Source organism: Xenopus laevis, chromosome 8L (genome assembly GCF_017654675.1).
Source record: "Xenopus laevis strain J_2021 chromosome 8L, Xenopus_laevis_v10.1, whole genome shotgun sequence".
NCBI lineage: Eukaryota > Metazoa > Chordata > Amphibia > Anura > Pipidae > Xenopus > Xenopus laevis.
In genome coordinates this window covers 400,931-420,001 of record NC_054385.1, presented here as the reverse complement: position 1 = coordinate 420,001, position 19,071 = coordinate 400,931, and the positions used below count along the sequence as shown (strand labels likewise).

Here is a 19,071-nt window from a genome sequence, read left to right as displayed (position 1 = left end):
GCGGACATGGTTTGGCTCAGACAAATCACTAGTTGCGCTGTATAAAGTGGTAACATTAGTGAGCTAGCAGATGGAAAGTCCACCCCCCCCACACACACACACTTACATTTTTATTTTTGCACTCAGTGTAGGACAGGGAGGGCTGCACTAGACAATGGTAACCTGTATGGTGCAACAGCTAAGGTGGGTTTCTGGCAAATGCATCCAATGACAAGGGCAGAAGCAGCAGTACGGCGGATACTGATCAAACGGATTGCTTGATAGAAACAAGAAAGTGACAGAGCAAATGATTTGATATGATTTATTCTGCAAAAAAACATCCTGAAATAAAAAAAGCCATGCTCACAGTATTGGATCCTCAGCCACCATGGACCTAAAGTGCTGCTAAATACTGTACACCTTGCCCATTTCATTGGCTCCCCCATGTCTGCAGGGAAATGGCAGATCCTATGGTGGGTGGAATATGTTGCTAAGGCACCTAAATTCCTTCATTGATGGTGGAGATTTCAACCGTCTGGGTGCTGGCCTGCAGGACATTGCAGTGGAACAGATTGCTACCTAGCTCCACATTGCTACCTAGCTCCTGTCTTACTGCTAGAACGTATAGAAACCTCAATAAGAGAGAGAAGGGATGAGGAGTATGAGATAAAATGGCACAACTATACAGAAAAAGAAATGCACAAATATCACAAATATATATATATATATTTCTCCATATTTACACACTGCCCCAAGGGAAGGCAAAAGCTGTTCCCATTGAGAGGTATTGATACAGAAATCAAGTGTGTCTGCTGCTGCTGCTGCGGAGACTAAATGCTTCTATGGAATGTTTCAGGTTTGGCAACAAGGAACATGGGCAGGTAACACCAAACTCTCTGGCCAGGAGAGGAGACACCTGATCTCAGAAACATCTCTGGACAAGTGCAGGGGGAGTCTGCATCATATACAGCAACACATGCTCGGCAACTGCCCTATTATTGCTTTCACTTAGTATATGCTTTGGTTTGTGCCCCTCCAGGCTCACACACTTACGGGACCTATGCATTACTGTATGTAGACACATGCGCTGCTGAGAATAGGGCTGGCACAACAGGCCAACTTCAACACTAACACTCTACTTAACAGCTACACATCAATCACTTCAGTAACTCCCCCACCACCACCACCACCAGGCTACAACTAGTTTATGACTGACATGAGAAGATATGTGGCTACAGGACGGACAGGGGTGATAGAGACAATGATGCATACAAGAGAGACTGAGCAAGGATGATGGGATGCTGGCATATGCAGGGGATTATGGGAAGCCAGGGAGAAGAGGAGGGCAAGGGAGAGGGTGATGGTAAGCTGGCGAGTTAGAGGAATAGAGAAAAAGGGATAAAGATCAATGAGCACAGGGAAGAGTGGATGATGGGTATAGTCAGTACATGAAAGGGTTGGCAGGTTCCATTGAGTACAAGGAAGAGGATCAATGGAAGCCATTGTAAGAAAGTTATGGATGGGGCTAATGGGTAGCCAGTGAGTACACAGCAGGGGATCACGAGAAGTCAGGAAACATTTGGGGAGTACATAGAGGAAGATAGCGAGTGCTGTGCAGGAGCAATGCCAGAGGTGCAGGGATCAGGGGCGGAGACTCGAGTGGCGTTACCAATTGGCTGGAATCTGGAGGTTTGTATCACACATACACATTACTGATTGTTACACACTGCTTGCAGCCGAGGGCTTAACAAAAAATAAGTTAAATAAATAAAACACACATACAAAAAGATCTAGATACCAGAATCTGGAATGGTTTTTAACCCTTTGATTGCCAGTGAACCTTGGTTAACAGCAACATGTAATCGGCGACTGATCGTCTGGCACAGGGATAATCCCCATCCTCCGCCTGCAAAGAACAGCACTGGTATTGCATGGCAAGAATGGCAATGAAAAGAACCCAGATGTGCACAGGACAAAAGGGCCCCCTCCCAGCGACACTGCCTAATCACGTTACAGCTCCTCCTGTGATGGGCAAAGACCAACAAGCACAATACTAGAGCAGCGGAACATTGGGGTACCAGAGTGCAGTGAGATTATTTGTGGGGAGAAGGGATTGGGGACCCCATATGGCTTCAAGTCTTCTTCAGAGAGATTGGGAGTTTGAGATGGCCCTCTCTGTGCACCAAATACAAGGACACCAAACACTAGCATGGCAACAGTGCCAGGGATGTGCCCCTACACTGCTAAGCTGCCCTTACAAACATGGCACAAGGCACTGCGGGCACCTTTTTACAAATAGATAAAAGGATGTGGGGTGGGCAGGGAAGCGGTTTGCCCATGGCTGGTGATGTTTCTGCTGCAAACCTAAGAGATCCGTCATGGCAGCTCTGCTGACACAGGCTACCGTTGGTGGCTCCACGAAGTCTCTGTGGCAGTGCCCTGGCTTTGCACATTGCCCGTCTCTTATGAAGCCCTCTCCCATGGGGCTCCCAGCCAACACTTCTCAGCAAGTGACTTATCCAAAGGCTTATTATGTTGGGAGCTTCCAGGGGACAAGGGCTGAAGGCTCAGCTGTTACTGGATACCATATTGATTACTTGCTCCAGCTTCTGGCGCAGTTTATGTTTGCGGCAGTACGAATCTCGGTCTAGAGCTGTGAGAATCTGTAGGAGGGGAGACCAAGCCAAGAAGAGACGCCACTAATGAATAATACACTGGTCAAATACGTGCACGGTTGTCTTACTCGCCATGTCCCTGCACCTCCCATGTCTTCCATCCTCTGCCTCAATCACATACTGCTGCCCCCTCCCCTCAATTACTGAGCCTGCTCACTCTAACCTGTAGCCCCACAGCAACATCCCCATTCCATGTACTTACTTCTTCCCGGTACTTGTTCACATAGAAGTAGAGCTCACTGAGAGCACTCAGAGAGTTGAACTCATTGGCGTGTAATCGTGATTGCTCCACCAAGTAGGCATCCATGTCCTGGTCGCTAATTGCTGGCATCTTGCCGATGTCTCTGTAGTATCTGCTCATGCAAATAAGGGTATGGATTAATGACTTGAATACAGATTACATGGGCATCCCAACAGACAAACATGCTGAGGACAATTGCAGAGAAGTATTACCTTTCATAATGCTTCTCAGTAGAAATTTTGCATCTTTGTAAAAGTTTAATTTGTAACTGATGAGCCTGGATTTAATTAAATTCTCTCTGATTGTATAAGCATAAGTCATGCTCTGCTTTATGGCAGCTGAGATTCTAGCTATCTGTATAACAGAACATTCTGTCCCAGTGGCTGCACAGATCCTATCTGATCCCCATTGTAAGCAGCAGTCCTGTCCTGCTTTATGGCAGCTGAGATTCTAGCTATCTGTATAACAGAACATTCTGTCCCAGTGGCTGCACAGATCCTATCTGATCCCCATTGGAAGCAGCAGTCCTGTCCTGCTTTATGGCAGCTGAGATTCTAGCTATCTGTATAACAGAACATTCTGTCCCAGTGGCTGCACAGATCCTATCTGATCCCCATTGTAAGCAGCAGTCCTGTCCTGCTTTATGGCAGCTGAGATTCTAGCTATCTGTATAACCGAGCATTCTGTCACAGTGGCTGCACAGATCCTATCTGATCCCCATTGTAAGCAGCAGTCCTGTCCTGCTTTATGGCAGCTGAGATTCTAGCTATCTGTATAACAGAACATTCTGTCCTAGTGATCCCCATTGTAAGCAGCAGTCCTGTCCTGCTTTATGGCAGCTGAGATTCTAGCTATCTGTATAACAGAACATTCTGTCCCAGTGGCTGCACAGATCCTATCTGATCCCCATTGTAAGCAGCAGTCCTGTCCTGCTTTATGGCAGCTGAGATTCTAGCTATCTGTATAACAGAACATTCTGTCCCAGTGGCTGCACAGATCCTATCTGATCCCCATTGTAAGCAGCAGTCCTGTCCTGCTTTATGGCAGCTGAGATTCTAGCTATCTGTATAACAGAACATTCTGTCCCAGTGGCTGCACAGATCCTATCTGATCCCCATTGTAAGCAGCAGTCCTGTCCTGCTTTATGGCAGCTGAGATTCTAGCTATCTGTATAACAGAGCATTCTGTCCCAGTGGCTGCACAGATCCTATCTGATCCCCATTGTAAGCAGCAGTCCTGTCCTGCTTTATGGCAGCTGAGATTCTAGCTATCTGTATAACAGAACATTCTGTCCCAGTGGCTGCACAGATCCTATCTGATCCCCATTGTAAGCAGCAGTCCTGTCCTGATTTATGGCAGCTGAGATTCTAGCTATCTGTATAACCGAGCATTCTGTCACAGTGGCTGCACAGATCCTATCTGATCCCCATTGTAAGCAGCAGTCCTGTCCTGCTTTATGGCAGCTGAGATTCTAGCTATCTGTATAACAGAACATTCTGTCCCAGTGGCTGCACAGATCCTATCTGATCCCCATTGTAAGCAGCAGTCCTGTCCTGCTTTATGGCAGCTGAGATTCTAGCTATCTGTATAACAGAACATTCTGTCCCAGTGGCTGCACAGATCCTATCTGATCCCCATTGTAAGCAGCAGTCCTGTCCTGCTTTATGGCAGCTGAGATTCTAGCTATCTGTATAACAGAACATTCTGTCCCAGTGGCTGCACAGATCCTATCTGATCCCCATTGTAAGCAGCAGTCCTGTCCTGCTTTATGGCAGCTGAGATTCTAGCTATCTGTATAACCGAGCATTCTGTCACAGTGGCTGCACAGATCCCATCTGAACCCAAATGACAAATCAGGCAGATTTAGAAAACGAAGGTTTACCTGAAACTATAAAACACAATTATGTTTTCCTAAGTGAAGAGAACATCCCAGGAATGCCCAGATCACAAAATGATCAAAACCAGTCTGGCATTAAGTGCAGATGAAATGTAAAATTTAGCTTGAAATGAAAGGTTTAATCTTGCCAGGTCAGCTCTGGATACAACAATGGTCAGTTTCACATGGGCCTATCCAAGCCCGCTCAGATTCATATTATCTGAATCCATTTATAGAGGGATAAAAAAGATTTCAAGATAAAGGGCAGAGGAGGAGTTTTGAAGTTGCCCAAGAAGCACAGACAAATAATACTGCAATGGGGATCATCTGTAATGCTACATTTCAATTGTTCAGCCAAAAGGGAGTGAAAAGGTGCAACGGCTCCTCTTCGCTTGCTGCTGTTCCATAAGGTGGTCAACCCAAACAAACAGACCAATAGCAAAAAGGCCACACACACACACACATATATATATGTCCCCTCATATGGTATTTGTCTGTGTGGCACTTGAGTGTACCATATAGATCAGCCTGTGAATGGTCACTGTGAACTGGCTTATAAAGAAAATGAAGGCACCTTCCTTTTACATGATGCAAATCTTCAGATTAAGCTTGGAAACAAACCTCTGCCACCTGTACTCACCTCTCTACCCAGGTCTTGTAGTTGGGGATATCCTTGGCATAGAGCAGTTTGTTACTTGGGGAATCCTTGCCCAGTCGATGCTCTGATGTAGAACAAGAGTCCATAAAGGTCTGAGCCACAACAGAAAGACAGGCATCTGTGATGCTGTTCTTGTGGATGTCAAACACAAACTGTGGGTTCTTGATCACATTCACCCAGAAACGCAGTGGGAGGCTGAGCATATAGGACACAGACAGGAGAGAAGGGATTTAATTTAGTGTATTCAATACACTGATGCCTTCACCCCAAAGCATAACCCTGTATCAGTCCCCATTCCTTTACTCTATAAAAAGCATCTCTCTCCTTTAATTTGTTGTCACATAGACATTTCTTCCCAAGCAGTGTCACCCTCTTCACCAAGTAGAGACAACACAAAGCTCACTACCATTGAAATTGCTCATTATTACTGTGCACCATCCTTACCAATTGCTCTTCCATGTGTGCCGCACATCAGGATCTGTAATCTGTCTTCTTTCTGCCTGTTCATCTAAAAAGTCAAACATGTACTTAATAGCTAGGGGAAGGGCGCTGCCTCTGTGTGCTGTGCTGAAAACAGTCTCAAAAAGGTCATCCACAAACTTCTGCAGTGTTCCCTGCGGAAGAAGGCACTTTGTGTCAGTTAAATCTTCCCTATCATCATACAACACAGGTCATGCAGTGTATCCCACAGCACAACTCACCTTGGTTGCCAGTAAGCGGGTCAGATAGATCTCAGATACCATTTTGCTGCCACGGTCACCTTCCTTATTATCAGAGTGGTCATGATTCTTTACTAAGTGCCATAGTTTGGTTCCAGTCTCCTGGTCAGGGGTGATCATTGGTGCACGAGAGCGCAAGCTGTCAGGACTGCTGGATGTGCGCAGAAGGCTCTCTGGCAGTTTGGGAGGGATAAAACGAGAGAGAAATCACTGGGTAAGAGGCATGTAGCTTATCAGAGCTCGAAAATTGAAATTAAAGTGGACAGAAACCAAGAATATTCAGCCTCCGAGTAACAGAGGGTGAATCTAGAAATGTGATAGTGACAAGAGCCGATAATCCCTTTGTAATGAAGCAGCAACTCAGTAAACTTCTGTGCACCCCCAACTAAACCAGTACCCAACACTGGCATGGAACAAGGGGACATACGACTACAGACTCACCATATCGACTCAGAGAGCGGGTAAACGTGAAGGAGTTGGTGATGTTGTAGGCGGATACTTGTTTGGGGATTAGGGCCACTGTGGATCCATCAGTCACCTACAATTGGAAGCGAAAGTCAGCGAAACCAGTAATGTGTTTACACCCAGTTGGTTATCAGTGCAAATATGGAAAAATAAAACGGATACAGAAAGAGGATTGGTCATTATAGGACAAGGAAAGCAGAATTGACTCTGCATGTTAGGCACCCTATCTAAAATAAAAGCACTGAGCAAGGGAGGCTTTCACTGCTGCATTGGGGCACCGTCATACCTTGCACTTTTGCAGTCGTGCCTCAGTTAAACATGCAAACGTGCAGCAGAGTAACATTTGCGCACTTTATGCTACTGTGCATGTGCAAGAGCAGACCATTTGCATTTCTTTGTCTTTAAAGTGGCACACCTACAGTTAACAAAAGCCCAAAACTAGGTCCAGTGTAAAAAAGGTGCAAGTAATTGTTTTAATTACAAACTGGTACAGGCCAAGCCCCAACACACACAGGTTTCTGGAAAAGATGGGGGATCACACTACAGAGTATAATTACTAGGGATGTACCAAATCCACAATTTTAGGACTTGACTGTAATACTAAATCCTTTTTTTAAAAAAATGCCATTATTTTTAAAAGATTGATTAGTGCTGTTCAATCACAATCGTCATTATATTTGCTGATGGAAAGTGGCCACTGGGGAACCTGCACTAGAGTAAGAAGGTGTAAGAAGTTGTGCTGACTATTCTACCTCCATGTAATACTAAATCCACCCAATCCCTAATTTTCTTATGCAAATTAGCAAAATCTCAGGGAACAATCGTCAACTTCTGCTATATTAGAGTTTTGATTTGGTTCAGCCAGATCAGAATCCTGAAAAAAAAGACAAATTCCCCAATCAATCCGGTATTGGGTGCATCCATAATTCATTTTCCAGCAATTATTTTGCTAAATATAATATACCAGAAAACGAACAGCTTTCTAAGGCCAACGTATCACTCCCATCTGTGCTGCCTGGGCTCTCAAGCCTCATACAAAAAGTTACACAGTATTCCTCACATCTGTCAATAGATGATGGTCTTTTTTTTCTTAGAGAGACAGAAGCCATTTTGAGGCCAAGCTGTGCTACTGCATCACCTGATAGTGCGCCAGTGTGTTCAGCCGTTTCCAGTCACATTCAATCTTTGTGGTGACGTCCTCATCCTGCAGCACGATCCGTGTAATCCGTCCCTGTCGCCACTCTGTGTGGAAGAGAAGGAGCCATGTTAAGCCCACAACCTCCAGTGAGCAAACTACCAATGGGCCTGAGGATGTGGGGAACTGGATTAGAGGTGCAGCTGCAGGGCTAAGTGTAAATTGTGCAGCAGTCTTTAGGGTTTAATTACATGAGTGCTAATCACTCTATGACCAGTGCACCTTGTATTTAGACTGCCCTCTTCAGGTGCACTCAATCTATCTCTCTATTTCTGATACAACATAATCTCCAAACGCCTGCAACTTCCTGTAATAGTTAAACATGTTTCGGCTGTTCATTCAGTCTTATCCCATTCCAGGCACTTTCCCTGCCAGCTCTGTTATTAGTGGCATAAATTCATACAACGGTGATGTGGGGGCTTGGACAGTGAGGTCTACTGTAGGATAGTACCTAATTCTCGCATCTTTTGCTGCCTTATAGGGTTGGTTCACTTTTAAGTTAACTCTAAGTGTCTTACAGAAAGGCTAATTCTAAGTAACTTTTCAAATGGTCTTCATTTTTTCTTTTTTTATAGTTCATGAATTATTTGCTTTCTTCTTTTGGCTTGCTCCAGCTTTCAAATGGGGGTCACTGATCCCATCTCAAAAACAATTGCTCTGTAAGTTTACAATGCATGGTTATGGTTATTGTTACTTTTTATTACTCATCTTTCTCTTCAGGCCTCTCCTGTTCATATTCCAGTCTCTTATTCAATTCATTGCATGGTTGTTAGGGGAATTTGGACCCCAACAACCAGACTACTGAAATTGCAAACTGGAGAGCTGCCAAGAACTCAAATGCCACAAACAAAAAATTCAACTCAATCATGTCTCAGAATATCATTCTCTACATCATACTACATGTTAATTTAAAGGTGCATAAACCCTTCAATTTCCCTCCTTTGCAGCAGGCGAGTGGCCGAGCAGTTTCACCCTTCTTAAATACACCAGTTCCTCAGATCCAGTCAGATGCTAAACTCACCTAAGTCCATGTCTTCAGCCTTTGGTCTCTGAGTGTATGGGATGCCCTTATACACAGCATCCAGCAGCTTGTCCTTGCTCTGTGTGATTGTGTCACAATTAAGGACCTTCACAGGGATCTCTGTGCCATTCTCGGTGTCTGGACAAAGACAGCTCAAGGTCTGGGGAGATAAAAGTGATCCTTAAAAAGAGTTGGAGATCCAATAGAAGATTTAGTGAGTGAGTGCATTATAGAGAGCAGCTGGGGGCAAGCAGCTACAGAAATCCCATTGGCTTTGGGGCATCAGGAGGGAAGAATATAAAATGGAGAAAGGTTGATGGAATGCTCAGAATAGGAGTGGTCAGAAATAAAAGGACACCCACAAGCATCTTGTAGTCGATCTGTTGCCGGATGAGTTTATCTTCACTCAGAGAGTATCGAGCCTCCCCAGTAATGGCATCGATGGGTCCCTTTTCCATCTGCTGCTTGATAGCACAGAAGAGCATAAAGAGCGGTTCCCCAGCACACTCCTGCAACACAGCGAGATTCAGCGGTCACAATGAAGGCATGGGGCTTGCCCCGTATTTATGCAAGGGTGCATTTCCAGAGCATGGCAACTCCCAGTCAGTGCCAGGTAAAGTTAAAATACACCAGAATTCTCACCTTCAGGAACTTATAGAGCAGAAATGTGAACCAGTTTGTCAGCATCTTCTCTGCTACAGATTCTGTCCTGGGGGGGAAAAAACAAACACCAAGATATCACGGTCTCTGGTCATTCTCTTTTATTCCAGTATTCCAAACGATACTTTCAACATGCCATTTTTTTTATCTAAATTATTATTATTTTTTTTTTTTTCAAACTACATAGTAACATAGTAAGTTAGGTTGAAAAAAGACACATGTCCATCAAGTTCAACCTTTTTACTTTTTTAATCTGCCAGTTGATCCAGAGGAAGGCAAAAAAAAACATCTGAAGCCTCTCTAATTTGCCTCAGAGGGGGAATCATTCCTTCCTGACTCCAAAATGGTAATCGGACTAATCCCTGGATCAACTTGTACTATGAGCTATCTCCCATATCCCTGTATTCCCTCACTTGCTAAACACCATCCAACCCCTTCTTATACCTATCTAATGTATCAGCCTGAACAACTGGTTCAGGGAGAGAATTATATAAAATGCCTGTACAACAACTTTATTAAAATAATTCCATAAGCTTTCCATTCCCAGTATGACAACCCCCACCATTCCTACTTAATGTGCCTAGCATGCCTTACCTCCGCAGTAGCAGTTTGGGGTGGTTTTTACTCTCCAAGTTCTTTTCAATGAGATCACTGAGGAGTTGCTTGAGCAGAACAGTAGCATACTCCATCCGTCCCTGCAGAGCCACCATGGTCAGAGATGCCACGTTGCCTCGATCCCGCATAGAGAAACTTCGTTGACTTTCAAGAGTGTGGATAAATGTCAACAGAAATGTTTTGTTATTCAGAAGCTGCCCAAAAAGTCGCAGGGCTTTCTCCACATTGGAGGGGACCTGTAGAAAGAGCAATAAACCACATATTACACATTAACACAATATCTTGTAGTAACAGAAAGAAACCCAGTAAGCTAACAGGTTAACATACATCAGATTCCTTTAGAACAGGGTGGTCCTCTATCCCTGGGAAAAGAACTCGCATAGCGTATGTTTTGTAATCTAGAAATGGGATCTTAACACCATCCATGTTATTGGTCAGCTCATTGATGTCAGTCTGAAGTTCTGCAAATGCTGCAAAAAGGGAAAAGAAATGATATATATATATATATATATATATATATATATATATATATATATATATATATGTGATCATTTTACCAAGAATAAGAGTGACCTTTGGGCAGTATTTGCCACATGGAGCTCAGGGCTCTGCTCTTACCTTCTTTGCACTCCAGGGCTACCCGTGATTCCAGATTGTCCATCTGCATCTGAAGCCTCTTCAGGGTGCGATCGGCATCTCTTGTCTTTCTCTTGTAAGCGATGAGAACAACAATAATAGCAAGAAGCAGTAACCCTCCTCCAGCTCCAATCCCCACTATGGCTGGTAGAGTGAGAGAGCTGTCTGCATAAATTCTCAAGCTGCCCGGAGAGAACTGCATCCCTCCAACCAAAATCTAAAAGGGAAGAAGCAAGAACACAGATGGAAATGTCATACAGGAGTTGGGTGATCTTACTCAGCCAGACAGATGCCTCATTTTATTTTTAGTTGTGCAACTGCGGTCAGATGCATGCAAACTATGCATTTGTATCATCCAACCAATGATGAGCGGGTTGATCTAGCCATTTCAATGGGTTCAGGCTAGGGTTGCCACCTGGCCGGTATTTTACCGGTCTGGCCAGTAAAAATGATGGTTGATCCGAATGCTATTAATAGGGGAAAAAAGATAAATATACAGGAAGGCCGGTATTTTTTCCCCAGAAAAGGTGGCAACCCTAGTTCAGACCAATAAAGCCACAGATGTGAGTTTGGGCAGGTCAGACAACAAGCAGGGCCCTTCCCCTTTGTTGATGTAATAGGGCAGACCCTCATTGTGGCTGAATCAACCCATATATGCATAATCAGGGGGGAGTGCTGGTCAAAAGCAGAAGACAACTGCAAGTTGGGTGCAAATTGGAAAAGTAGAAGTTAGGGTTAGGTTTAGACATTAGGCTGAATGAGGATCAATTTGTTCAGTGCTCCTTATCTACCTTTCAATAAACAATTCCCTCCCTTCTCTAAGCAGCAGTTTTTGACCAACTCATTATAGGGGCCTCTCAGTGGACTTTATTTAGTAATTAGTATTATAAGCTACTTCATATGTTCTTTGGAACCAGGAAGCGTCAGGAAATAATAAAGTGAAACTGGCTTTATGTTCTTGTTTAGTGCCAGAAACAACAGAAACCAGAGATATTTATTAAAAGCAACAGGCAAATAATTAGGAAGCCCTAAACAAGCAGTGAGGGCAGAGAATGATGGGCTAGTGCAGAGACAACAGGGCGCTAGAGGATGAAGTGAAACACTCACTGTGACTTTGTGTTCTCCTGTTTGGCTGGGAGAGTCGCACAACAGCTGGGTGTCTGACACAGTTAGAGAGCAGGACTGGTCGCCTATTAGCACGGTGTAGTTTAACTTGGCCCCTCCTGGAGCTGCTGGAAGCAGGTTCTGTCCCTGAAATGGAAACAGAGGTGGTGCACAGTCAGCCACGGATACTTGCGATTGTGCCCTATGCTCTGACCCTGTTGTATTGCTACAAACTGCACTTTCCACCTAATCTTGGCAATTGCAGTACATGCAAGAGAAATTCTCATGGGGAAAATTCCTGTACCAATCTAGTATCTAAAATAAGGGCTTGATGTCACTTATATGTAAGTGTCTAATGACTTACACTGATAATGCAACATCCTAATGGGCAAAACTGATGTTCCCTGGAGACTGGGATATGGGTATGAATTTAAGATTTTATTTCCCCTTTAAGCTCTGCAGAAGAGAAAAGCCACATGATATGAAATTGCATTTCTTAATGAATATGTGCAAAGCAGATGAGGCTGGGAGAATTACTTCTAGCAAGGTTAAATCTGTGTGGAATGTCAAAATGCTGAAGATTTTGTAATAAGCTATGTTTTTGGCAAGCACAGAACAAAAGTAAAACTGGCTGAACCAGAAGCTCTCTCCTCTAGTTACTGACTGTAAGTCCTGCATTTAATATAAACATGCTAATGGATTGCAGCCTCAGGGTTTATTCTCATTGAGATCAAGCAGGTCTGTATGTAAAGAACTGGCAATGCTAGAAGGATCATTGACATAAGAAGACTATCCTTGGATCTTCTGCAACAGAACCAAATCCATTGTATTCTCCATAGAGAAGAGTCAGATTGACACAGTAAAGTTCCATTTTCCATATATAGACTGGGGTGCCCTAACCCCTAACCATTTGCAATCAACCATTAGAAATGCAAAAAGAAGGACAGTTGCATTCCTCATGGACATTCCTGCACTAGGGCAACTATTGTGAAGATGGACATTTTTAAACAAGCTTCATCTCCTGGAAAGAATAGATTTTCTAAACATTACAAATTAATAATTCAATTCTATAGCATTTGTGAAATAAGCAAGTTACTCTTTACTGCTCCTCTCCGCTATCTGCCTCTCTACTTGATGTAGATGTGTGTCAAAGAGTTGTTTATTTTGAAAGACAGTTAATAGATCGTATAAGAAAAGTGAATAGAGTCCAATGTTGTGTTAAAAGCTAACTCTCCAGACTCCTCCTGCATTACAAGAGAGACTGACTACTGAGAGAAGACTATTTCACATTATCTCTAGGAAGTTCCTTATTTCCATGACATTAATGTTCTATAACATTTTCATGATAGTTAACCTTGTTGGTTTTTGAAATAAGTGTGACTCCTAGCTGCTACTCCGATCATCTCTTAGGTCAGGATTTAAGAGTCTCCAACCAACTGATTTTTCATACGTCACACAATGCCATCCAACATCTGTTGTAACAGGCATGGATAGGTGCACCTATTTATGGCCAGAAAATGCTCAATTGCTTCAATAAACACATACCATAAAACTATGGCAGCATAGATATTCCCTGTACTAAGCACAATTCAGCAGGAACAGCCCCTAACTTTGCTCATCGCCTATACAGAAAGATACTATATCGGGCAAACAAATGAGGACTGTTAAAAGGTCACCTCTAGGACCCTTGCACAATCCTCATCTGTCTGCCTATTATAATGCCATAAACTTACTCCCCTGTATTAAGCACAAACAGCTGAGTAAAGTAAAAGTAGAGTCCCTTCAGTAGAATCTCTGCCCCACCTTTAGGATAACATGAGATCCTGGTTTAATTTCTAAGGTTCCACTTGGCCCAAAGGACTCCAGGGTAGGATTGGGATAGTATGTGAATATGGTGGAGTTCAGGGTACGGAGGCTGGTAACATTATCCAGTATAAATCCAAACTCATCCGGCTGCAAGCCCTCTTCTGGAATGGCTTCCCCATTTGGGGAGTAGATACCTGGAGCCTTGCAGAGCATTAATGTGTCATTCACTGCTTGACAAGACTGAGAAAGCACAGCAAAAAAAAACAAAAAAAAAACAAGAATATTAGTTAGAGTCTGCAAGAGCCTGCTTATTCCAACAAAGCTCCGGACAAGCTGTAACTCACATTGACTGTCTCAATTTCAGAATATTTGGCTCGAACCTGCGGCTCCTGAATGGTGGAAAGGTGAGTGCCACTTACAGTGATCCAAGTGCTGCCACTGGCCAGAGAGAGAAAACATACATCACAAGGTGCAGTACCATGTATCTATTTGCAGAAAGCACTTTACTAGAGGGCAGAGAGCTAAGGCCCCACACCTAAGGGAAAACATACAGAAGATGCAGGAGGCATGGCAATAAAAGATTCCAGCTGCAGGGAGGAACGGAAAGGCATGATGCCAAAGCTCCTGGGTGCTAGGAATGTTAACGAGTCAACTGCAGGGATGGCAAAATAAAATGGCCTATGCTCAGGGAAAGATGGAGCAGGCACAGAAGTATATCAGTAATACCAATCCACACGCACTTAAGGATACTCCAGGCTGGTTCCAGTTGAGAAATGGTAGGATCCTCTGTATACTGGTAAATCACATCCATGTTCAGAATACTAGACTTATCAATTCGGACAGTAATATGTGCAGGTTTGGGCCCCTGAGATGAAGTGGGAGAGATGCAGATAATCTCCCGCAGAGTCCGCCTGCAAGGCAAACATAAAAGACACCCATATGAAGCTATGCCAAAAGTGTGGCAAATTAGCAGAAAGAGGGTACAAAAGCCTACCTGACAAACTGACACTCAGAGTCTCTCAGCAGCACAGACACTGAGCTCCCGGCATCCAGGTTTCTGCCACTGATCGTGAGACGTGTCCCCCCTGAAGATGGACCTCTACTGGGGCTTACAGCATGGAAACTGGGTGTCTACAAACAGCACAAAACATTACCAAATAGGTCTACAATATGTCACAGGACACATCAAAACACTCACCCTCGTCACCCAGTACTGCCAAAAATACTCACCCTCGTCACCCAATACTACCAAAAATACTCACCCACATCACCTAATACTGCCAAAAATACTCACCCTAATCACCCAATACAGCCAAAAATACTCACCCTCATCACCCAGTACTACCAAAAATACTCACCCTCATCACCCAGTACTACCAAAAATACTCACCCTCATCACCAAATACTGCCAAAAATACTGACCGTCATCACCGAATACTGCTAAAAATACTCACCGTCATCACCCAATACTGCCAAACACACATTGAATGACCAAAGTATGTCATCCAACACAGCAATGATCCTACTGAAGCTTAAACCCATTGTACTTACTCCTGTCGCTCACAAAAGAGCCAGAACATCCATTCCCATCAACAAGGACTAACAAAGTTAGTAGTTAGTTCATTCATGACTACCCTGAAGCACCCATGGCTGACGTGAAGTGTCATGGTAGGACTGAACTGAACTAGCTAAGCCCCAAGATACCCACCCTACCAGCCAATAACAATAAAACACAGTCTTAACCAAGTGACCCCCTAACCCAAAAAAAGGTGCTTGAGGCTGCCAAGTAACTGCTGCCAAAGGCCGACCAAAAAATTATGACCAGAGGTAAATAGTTAGGGACCGCCATATGGGTTTTACCTTGACGTGGTATGGTGGCTTATCAATCTTATGATCATAATTTTGTAACTAAAAAACCCCCTGTCTTTGTAAATACATGCATCTGCATAGATTACTGATATGACAGGGGACCAGGGAATGTGCATTGATCAATTTTTCTTTTTTTTCTATGTCTGTAGTTAATTTGGCCAGATCAGTAGCACTTCCAATGTATTTTAGTACATTTTTATTTAGCCATGGAGTGCTCTCACAATTTTTCCTTTTTGTATTTTGTATTGTAGCAGATTTATTCTGTTTGGAAGTTCAGCAGCTATGCTGCAGGCCAGGCTTCCATGTGGTTGTAGCACCCCCATACCTGTCTCTTTAAATGGTGGAACAATGCCTTTGGAAATGGGTGTTGGTCTGGGCAGTTTCTCTCTCTTAAAAGCCGCAAGCGGGGGAGGATTAATCTCATGGAACCAATGCTGGGGTCTAGGTTATCTCTCCCCTTTGAAAGCTAATGGCGGGGGAGGACTAAGCCCTATGATGAAAACCAATGCCCAGGTCGGGAGACCTTATTTTTCAGGTAATGCTCTTATGCCGGGAGGCTTTAGCATTTGAAATTATGACCAGAGGTAAATAGTTAGGGACCGCCATATGGGTTTTACCTTGACGTGGTATGGTGGCTTATCAATCTTATGATCATAATTTTGTAACTAAAAAACCCCCTGTCTTTGTAAATACATGCATCTGCATAGATTACTGATATGACAGGGGACCAGGGAATGTGCATTGATCAATTTTTCTTTTTTTTTCTATGTCTGTAGTTAATTTGGCCAGATCAGTAGCACTTCCAATGTATTTTAGTACATTTTTATTTAGCCATGGAGTGCTCTCACAATTTTTCCTTTTTGGACCAAATAAGTACATAGACTTTTCCAGATGTCAAATGAAGAAAAGTAGGATCTTCTGTTGCATTTGTGATCCAGATCTCTCAGACATTTTGCTCTTACCACAAATGTGTACAGCTGGTCAGAGTGGGTCCGGTATTCTGCACTGCAGTCTCCGATGCACAGCTCTACTACACCTGGAGCAGGACTAGGCACTAACGACTCCTCCATCTCACAGACAAATCTGACAAAGATACAGGCAGAGCGCTATAGTCATAGGCTGTGGGTATAAGGCAGGGGATTGGCAGGGGATTGCTATCATCTAGATTACATGTGATTACACAGCAACAAGCCTCCTTGTGGAACTGCCATGTAAGTGGTGAGTAATAATGTTGATGTCTCTTATCCAAGACAGTGGATACTATGTGATCACACAAAGTGTCAATGTCACCATTGAACAACACCCTTCAACTTTTGCATAAAAATAAAACTCATTTATAACAAATATATTTTTTAATAGGCCACATTGGATAATCCCAAAATGAAAACTGTGCCACTATAAATACTTTGGTGTATCCCCCTAGTTGGTATGAGCCACCATGCTTACAAATACATGCTAAAGGGGAAATATTGGAAAAAATAAAAATGTAATAGAGAGTCTATTTCAATGAACAGTGTCTCTCATAATAGTAAAGCTGACCTGTAAAAGCAGAAATGTGCAGTGGAGTTAGCAGGCGCAACTTGGGAATGTGTGTTCTTTTCCGATCAGACTGGCGATACACAGCTTGCTGGTGCATGTGCAGTTAAAGGTAATCCTAGAGAATCTTCTACTGCACATTCTCCAGCAAGCTCTGTGTCAGCAATGCAAATGACACCTTTATGTTCCTGTGGCCAAATCTGCATTGAGCAGCACAGAAGCTTGCCATATAGTGCTTCAAAGACTACCATGTAGACCCTGTCACAGACCCTGACACTCGCCTTTTTGTACTACAAAACATTTAGGTAGGAAGGAACTTAGTTCATTAAGGAAATGCAAGGGGAACTATGCAGTTATATTAGTACATACAAGCAAACATAGGAATCCCAGCAGTCTATGCTGGAAATGCTGCATTGCCCAGGCAAGAGCAACCCCAAACCCCTAAGTACTTATCCTACTCTAGCAATGGTGATGGAAATCCAAACTTCCCTGGCAGCTTCAATTGCAATTAGTTAGCCCAAAATGACTCACCTCTCTGCGCTGATGTATTCAGAGGGCACAGATGGGCACTGTACTCCAGCCACCTGAACCCACACCTCTTTGTAATGCAGCCCAAGGTTGGAGCCAGTAATTGTGACTTTTGTACCACCTTCACGGGGTCCAGTCAGTGGCTGGATCTAAGGGGTCACAAAACCGGTATAAAGCTTTCTGCAAAACACCTCAATCAGACAACAAGAAATGAGTGGTAATGGTACCTCAGAAATTCGGGGGTAGCTACAGCGCATGTTCCGCTTGCTTAGATGCATCCAGTTGGTTTTGGAATTGCCACAGTATTGGCGAAGGAGGCACTTTCCCTCAGATACACACCAGCCACATTCAAATCTGGGATCTGCCTTAAGACACTGCCCACAGCTCTCCCTCTGAGCTGGACACTTATACAGCAAAGCTACAAACAGAGCAAGACAATGTCAGGGTGCAAAGTGCATGGGTGAGAAGATACAAATCATACGAAGGGGGGAATCAGGGTAAGACTACTGCCACAGCAGGCTGCAGAAACCATTCTTATACTTGCATCAAGCTAACCATGTAAATACACCCGGTGCCACTGTGTCAGTCTGGCTACAGGCACACAAAGTGGATTTCTGGCCAAAATTGGTGTGTATGCATTTCAGCAACAGAACCCTCTCTGCCTGACTGCACACAGGCTGACACAGTGGCTCGGGTGTATTTACATGGTTAGAATGAATTCTCACCTTCAGCCTCGTGTGACAGTAGTCTAAGGGAAGAAGGAATACAAACTGTAAAGGATGGAGACATACAAAGTATATGGGTGGGGGATCAAGGGAAGGAGAAATAAAATATATAGGAGAGAGACACACAAAACCCATGGAGTAAAGGAAGGAGGTATGTAGACTGCAGTAAGTAAGGATATTATTCCGTTTACCCTTAAATGAGGATGGCTTATCAATGTAAAAGTGTCCGTCCCACACAATGGAGAAGCCTACAGAAAGGTCCCCTGACTCGTTGCCTTCGTAAGTGTACTGCAAGAGAGAATTAACATCACTTTTGGAGCAAAGGAGCAGTACAGAGCTCCATAGAGAGTAGGAGCAGGCAGTGGCCAGTGTCAGGCAGAGCAATACAGAGAGCGGCTGCAGAGACCGCTGGAACCATATTTGCCAGCACCATATGAATGGGCTGTGCTGGGCACACACACACACACATCATATACACATAATATACACATCATATACACATCATATACACAGTAAATGCTATCACACAGGAAAGATTTAGCATAGAGCACTTTGGAGGCTTTAGAGTGCACAGAGATCTAAATTAAATGCTCATGGTTGTGGTTAGAACCAGCAGCTCAGACACCTTAAAAAAGCACAAACCACCACTGAAAATAGGTAGGGGGCAGGGAAAAACCTATTCTAGTGCCTTCCGTTTCCATAGTAACAATATGGCTCTGCCCCCTAGCAACAAGCAGCATCTTGTTCATTCAAATATAGGCCT

General features: G+C 43.7%; 1 protein-coding gene across 1 annotated transcript in view; it reads right to left on the bottom strand.

The window, feature by feature from the left end:
* Window positions 1–287: 287 nt before the first annotated feature.
* The window catches only part of LOC108698082 (plexin-A3), a 71,865-nt gene continuing 53,081 nt past the window's right edge, over window positions 288–19,071 (bottom strand). The window contains exons 11-32 of the mRNA XM_018229303.2: window positions 18,500–18,596; window positions 17,811–18,001; window positions 17,587–17,732; window positions 16,482–16,602; window positions 14,645–14,781; window positions 14,391–14,561; window positions 13,995–14,088; window positions 13,648–13,890; window positions 11,848–11,991; window positions 10,723–10,957; window positions 10,432–10,574; window positions 10,084–10,340; window positions 9,472–9,538; window positions 9,192–9,338; window positions 8,830–8,989; window positions 7,752–7,855; window positions 6,590–6,686; window positions 6,131–6,321; window positions 5,874–6,043; window positions 5,412–5,624; window positions 2,857–3,007; window positions 288–2,642 (exon numbers count right to left, since the gene is read on the bottom strand). Of these exons, the coding sequence (XP_018084792.1) occupies window positions 2,547–2,642; window positions 2,857–3,007; window positions 5,412–5,624; window positions 5,874–6,043; window positions 6,131–6,321; window positions 6,590–6,686; window positions 7,752–7,855; window positions 8,830–8,989; window positions 9,192–9,338; window positions 9,472–9,538; window positions 10,084–10,340; window positions 10,432–10,574; window positions 10,723–10,957; window positions 11,848–11,991; window positions 13,648–13,890; window positions 13,995–14,088; window positions 14,391–14,561; window positions 14,645–14,781; window positions 16,482–16,602; window positions 17,587–17,732; window positions 17,811–18,001; window positions 18,500–18,596 (3,375 nt within the window). The 3' untranslated portion in view covers window positions 288–2,546. The remainder of the gene's footprint in view (window positions 2,643–2,856; window positions 3,008–5,411; window positions 5,625–5,873; window positions 6,044–6,130; window positions 6,322–6,589; window positions 6,687–7,751; window positions 7,856–8,829; window positions 8,990–9,191; window positions 9,339–9,471; window positions 9,539–10,083; window positions 10,341–10,431; window positions 10,575–10,722; window positions 10,958–11,847; window positions 11,992–13,647; window positions 13,891–13,994; window positions 14,089–14,390; window positions 14,562–14,644; window positions 14,782–16,481; window positions 16,603–17,586; window positions 17,733–17,810; window positions 18,002–18,499; window positions 18,597–19,071) is intronic.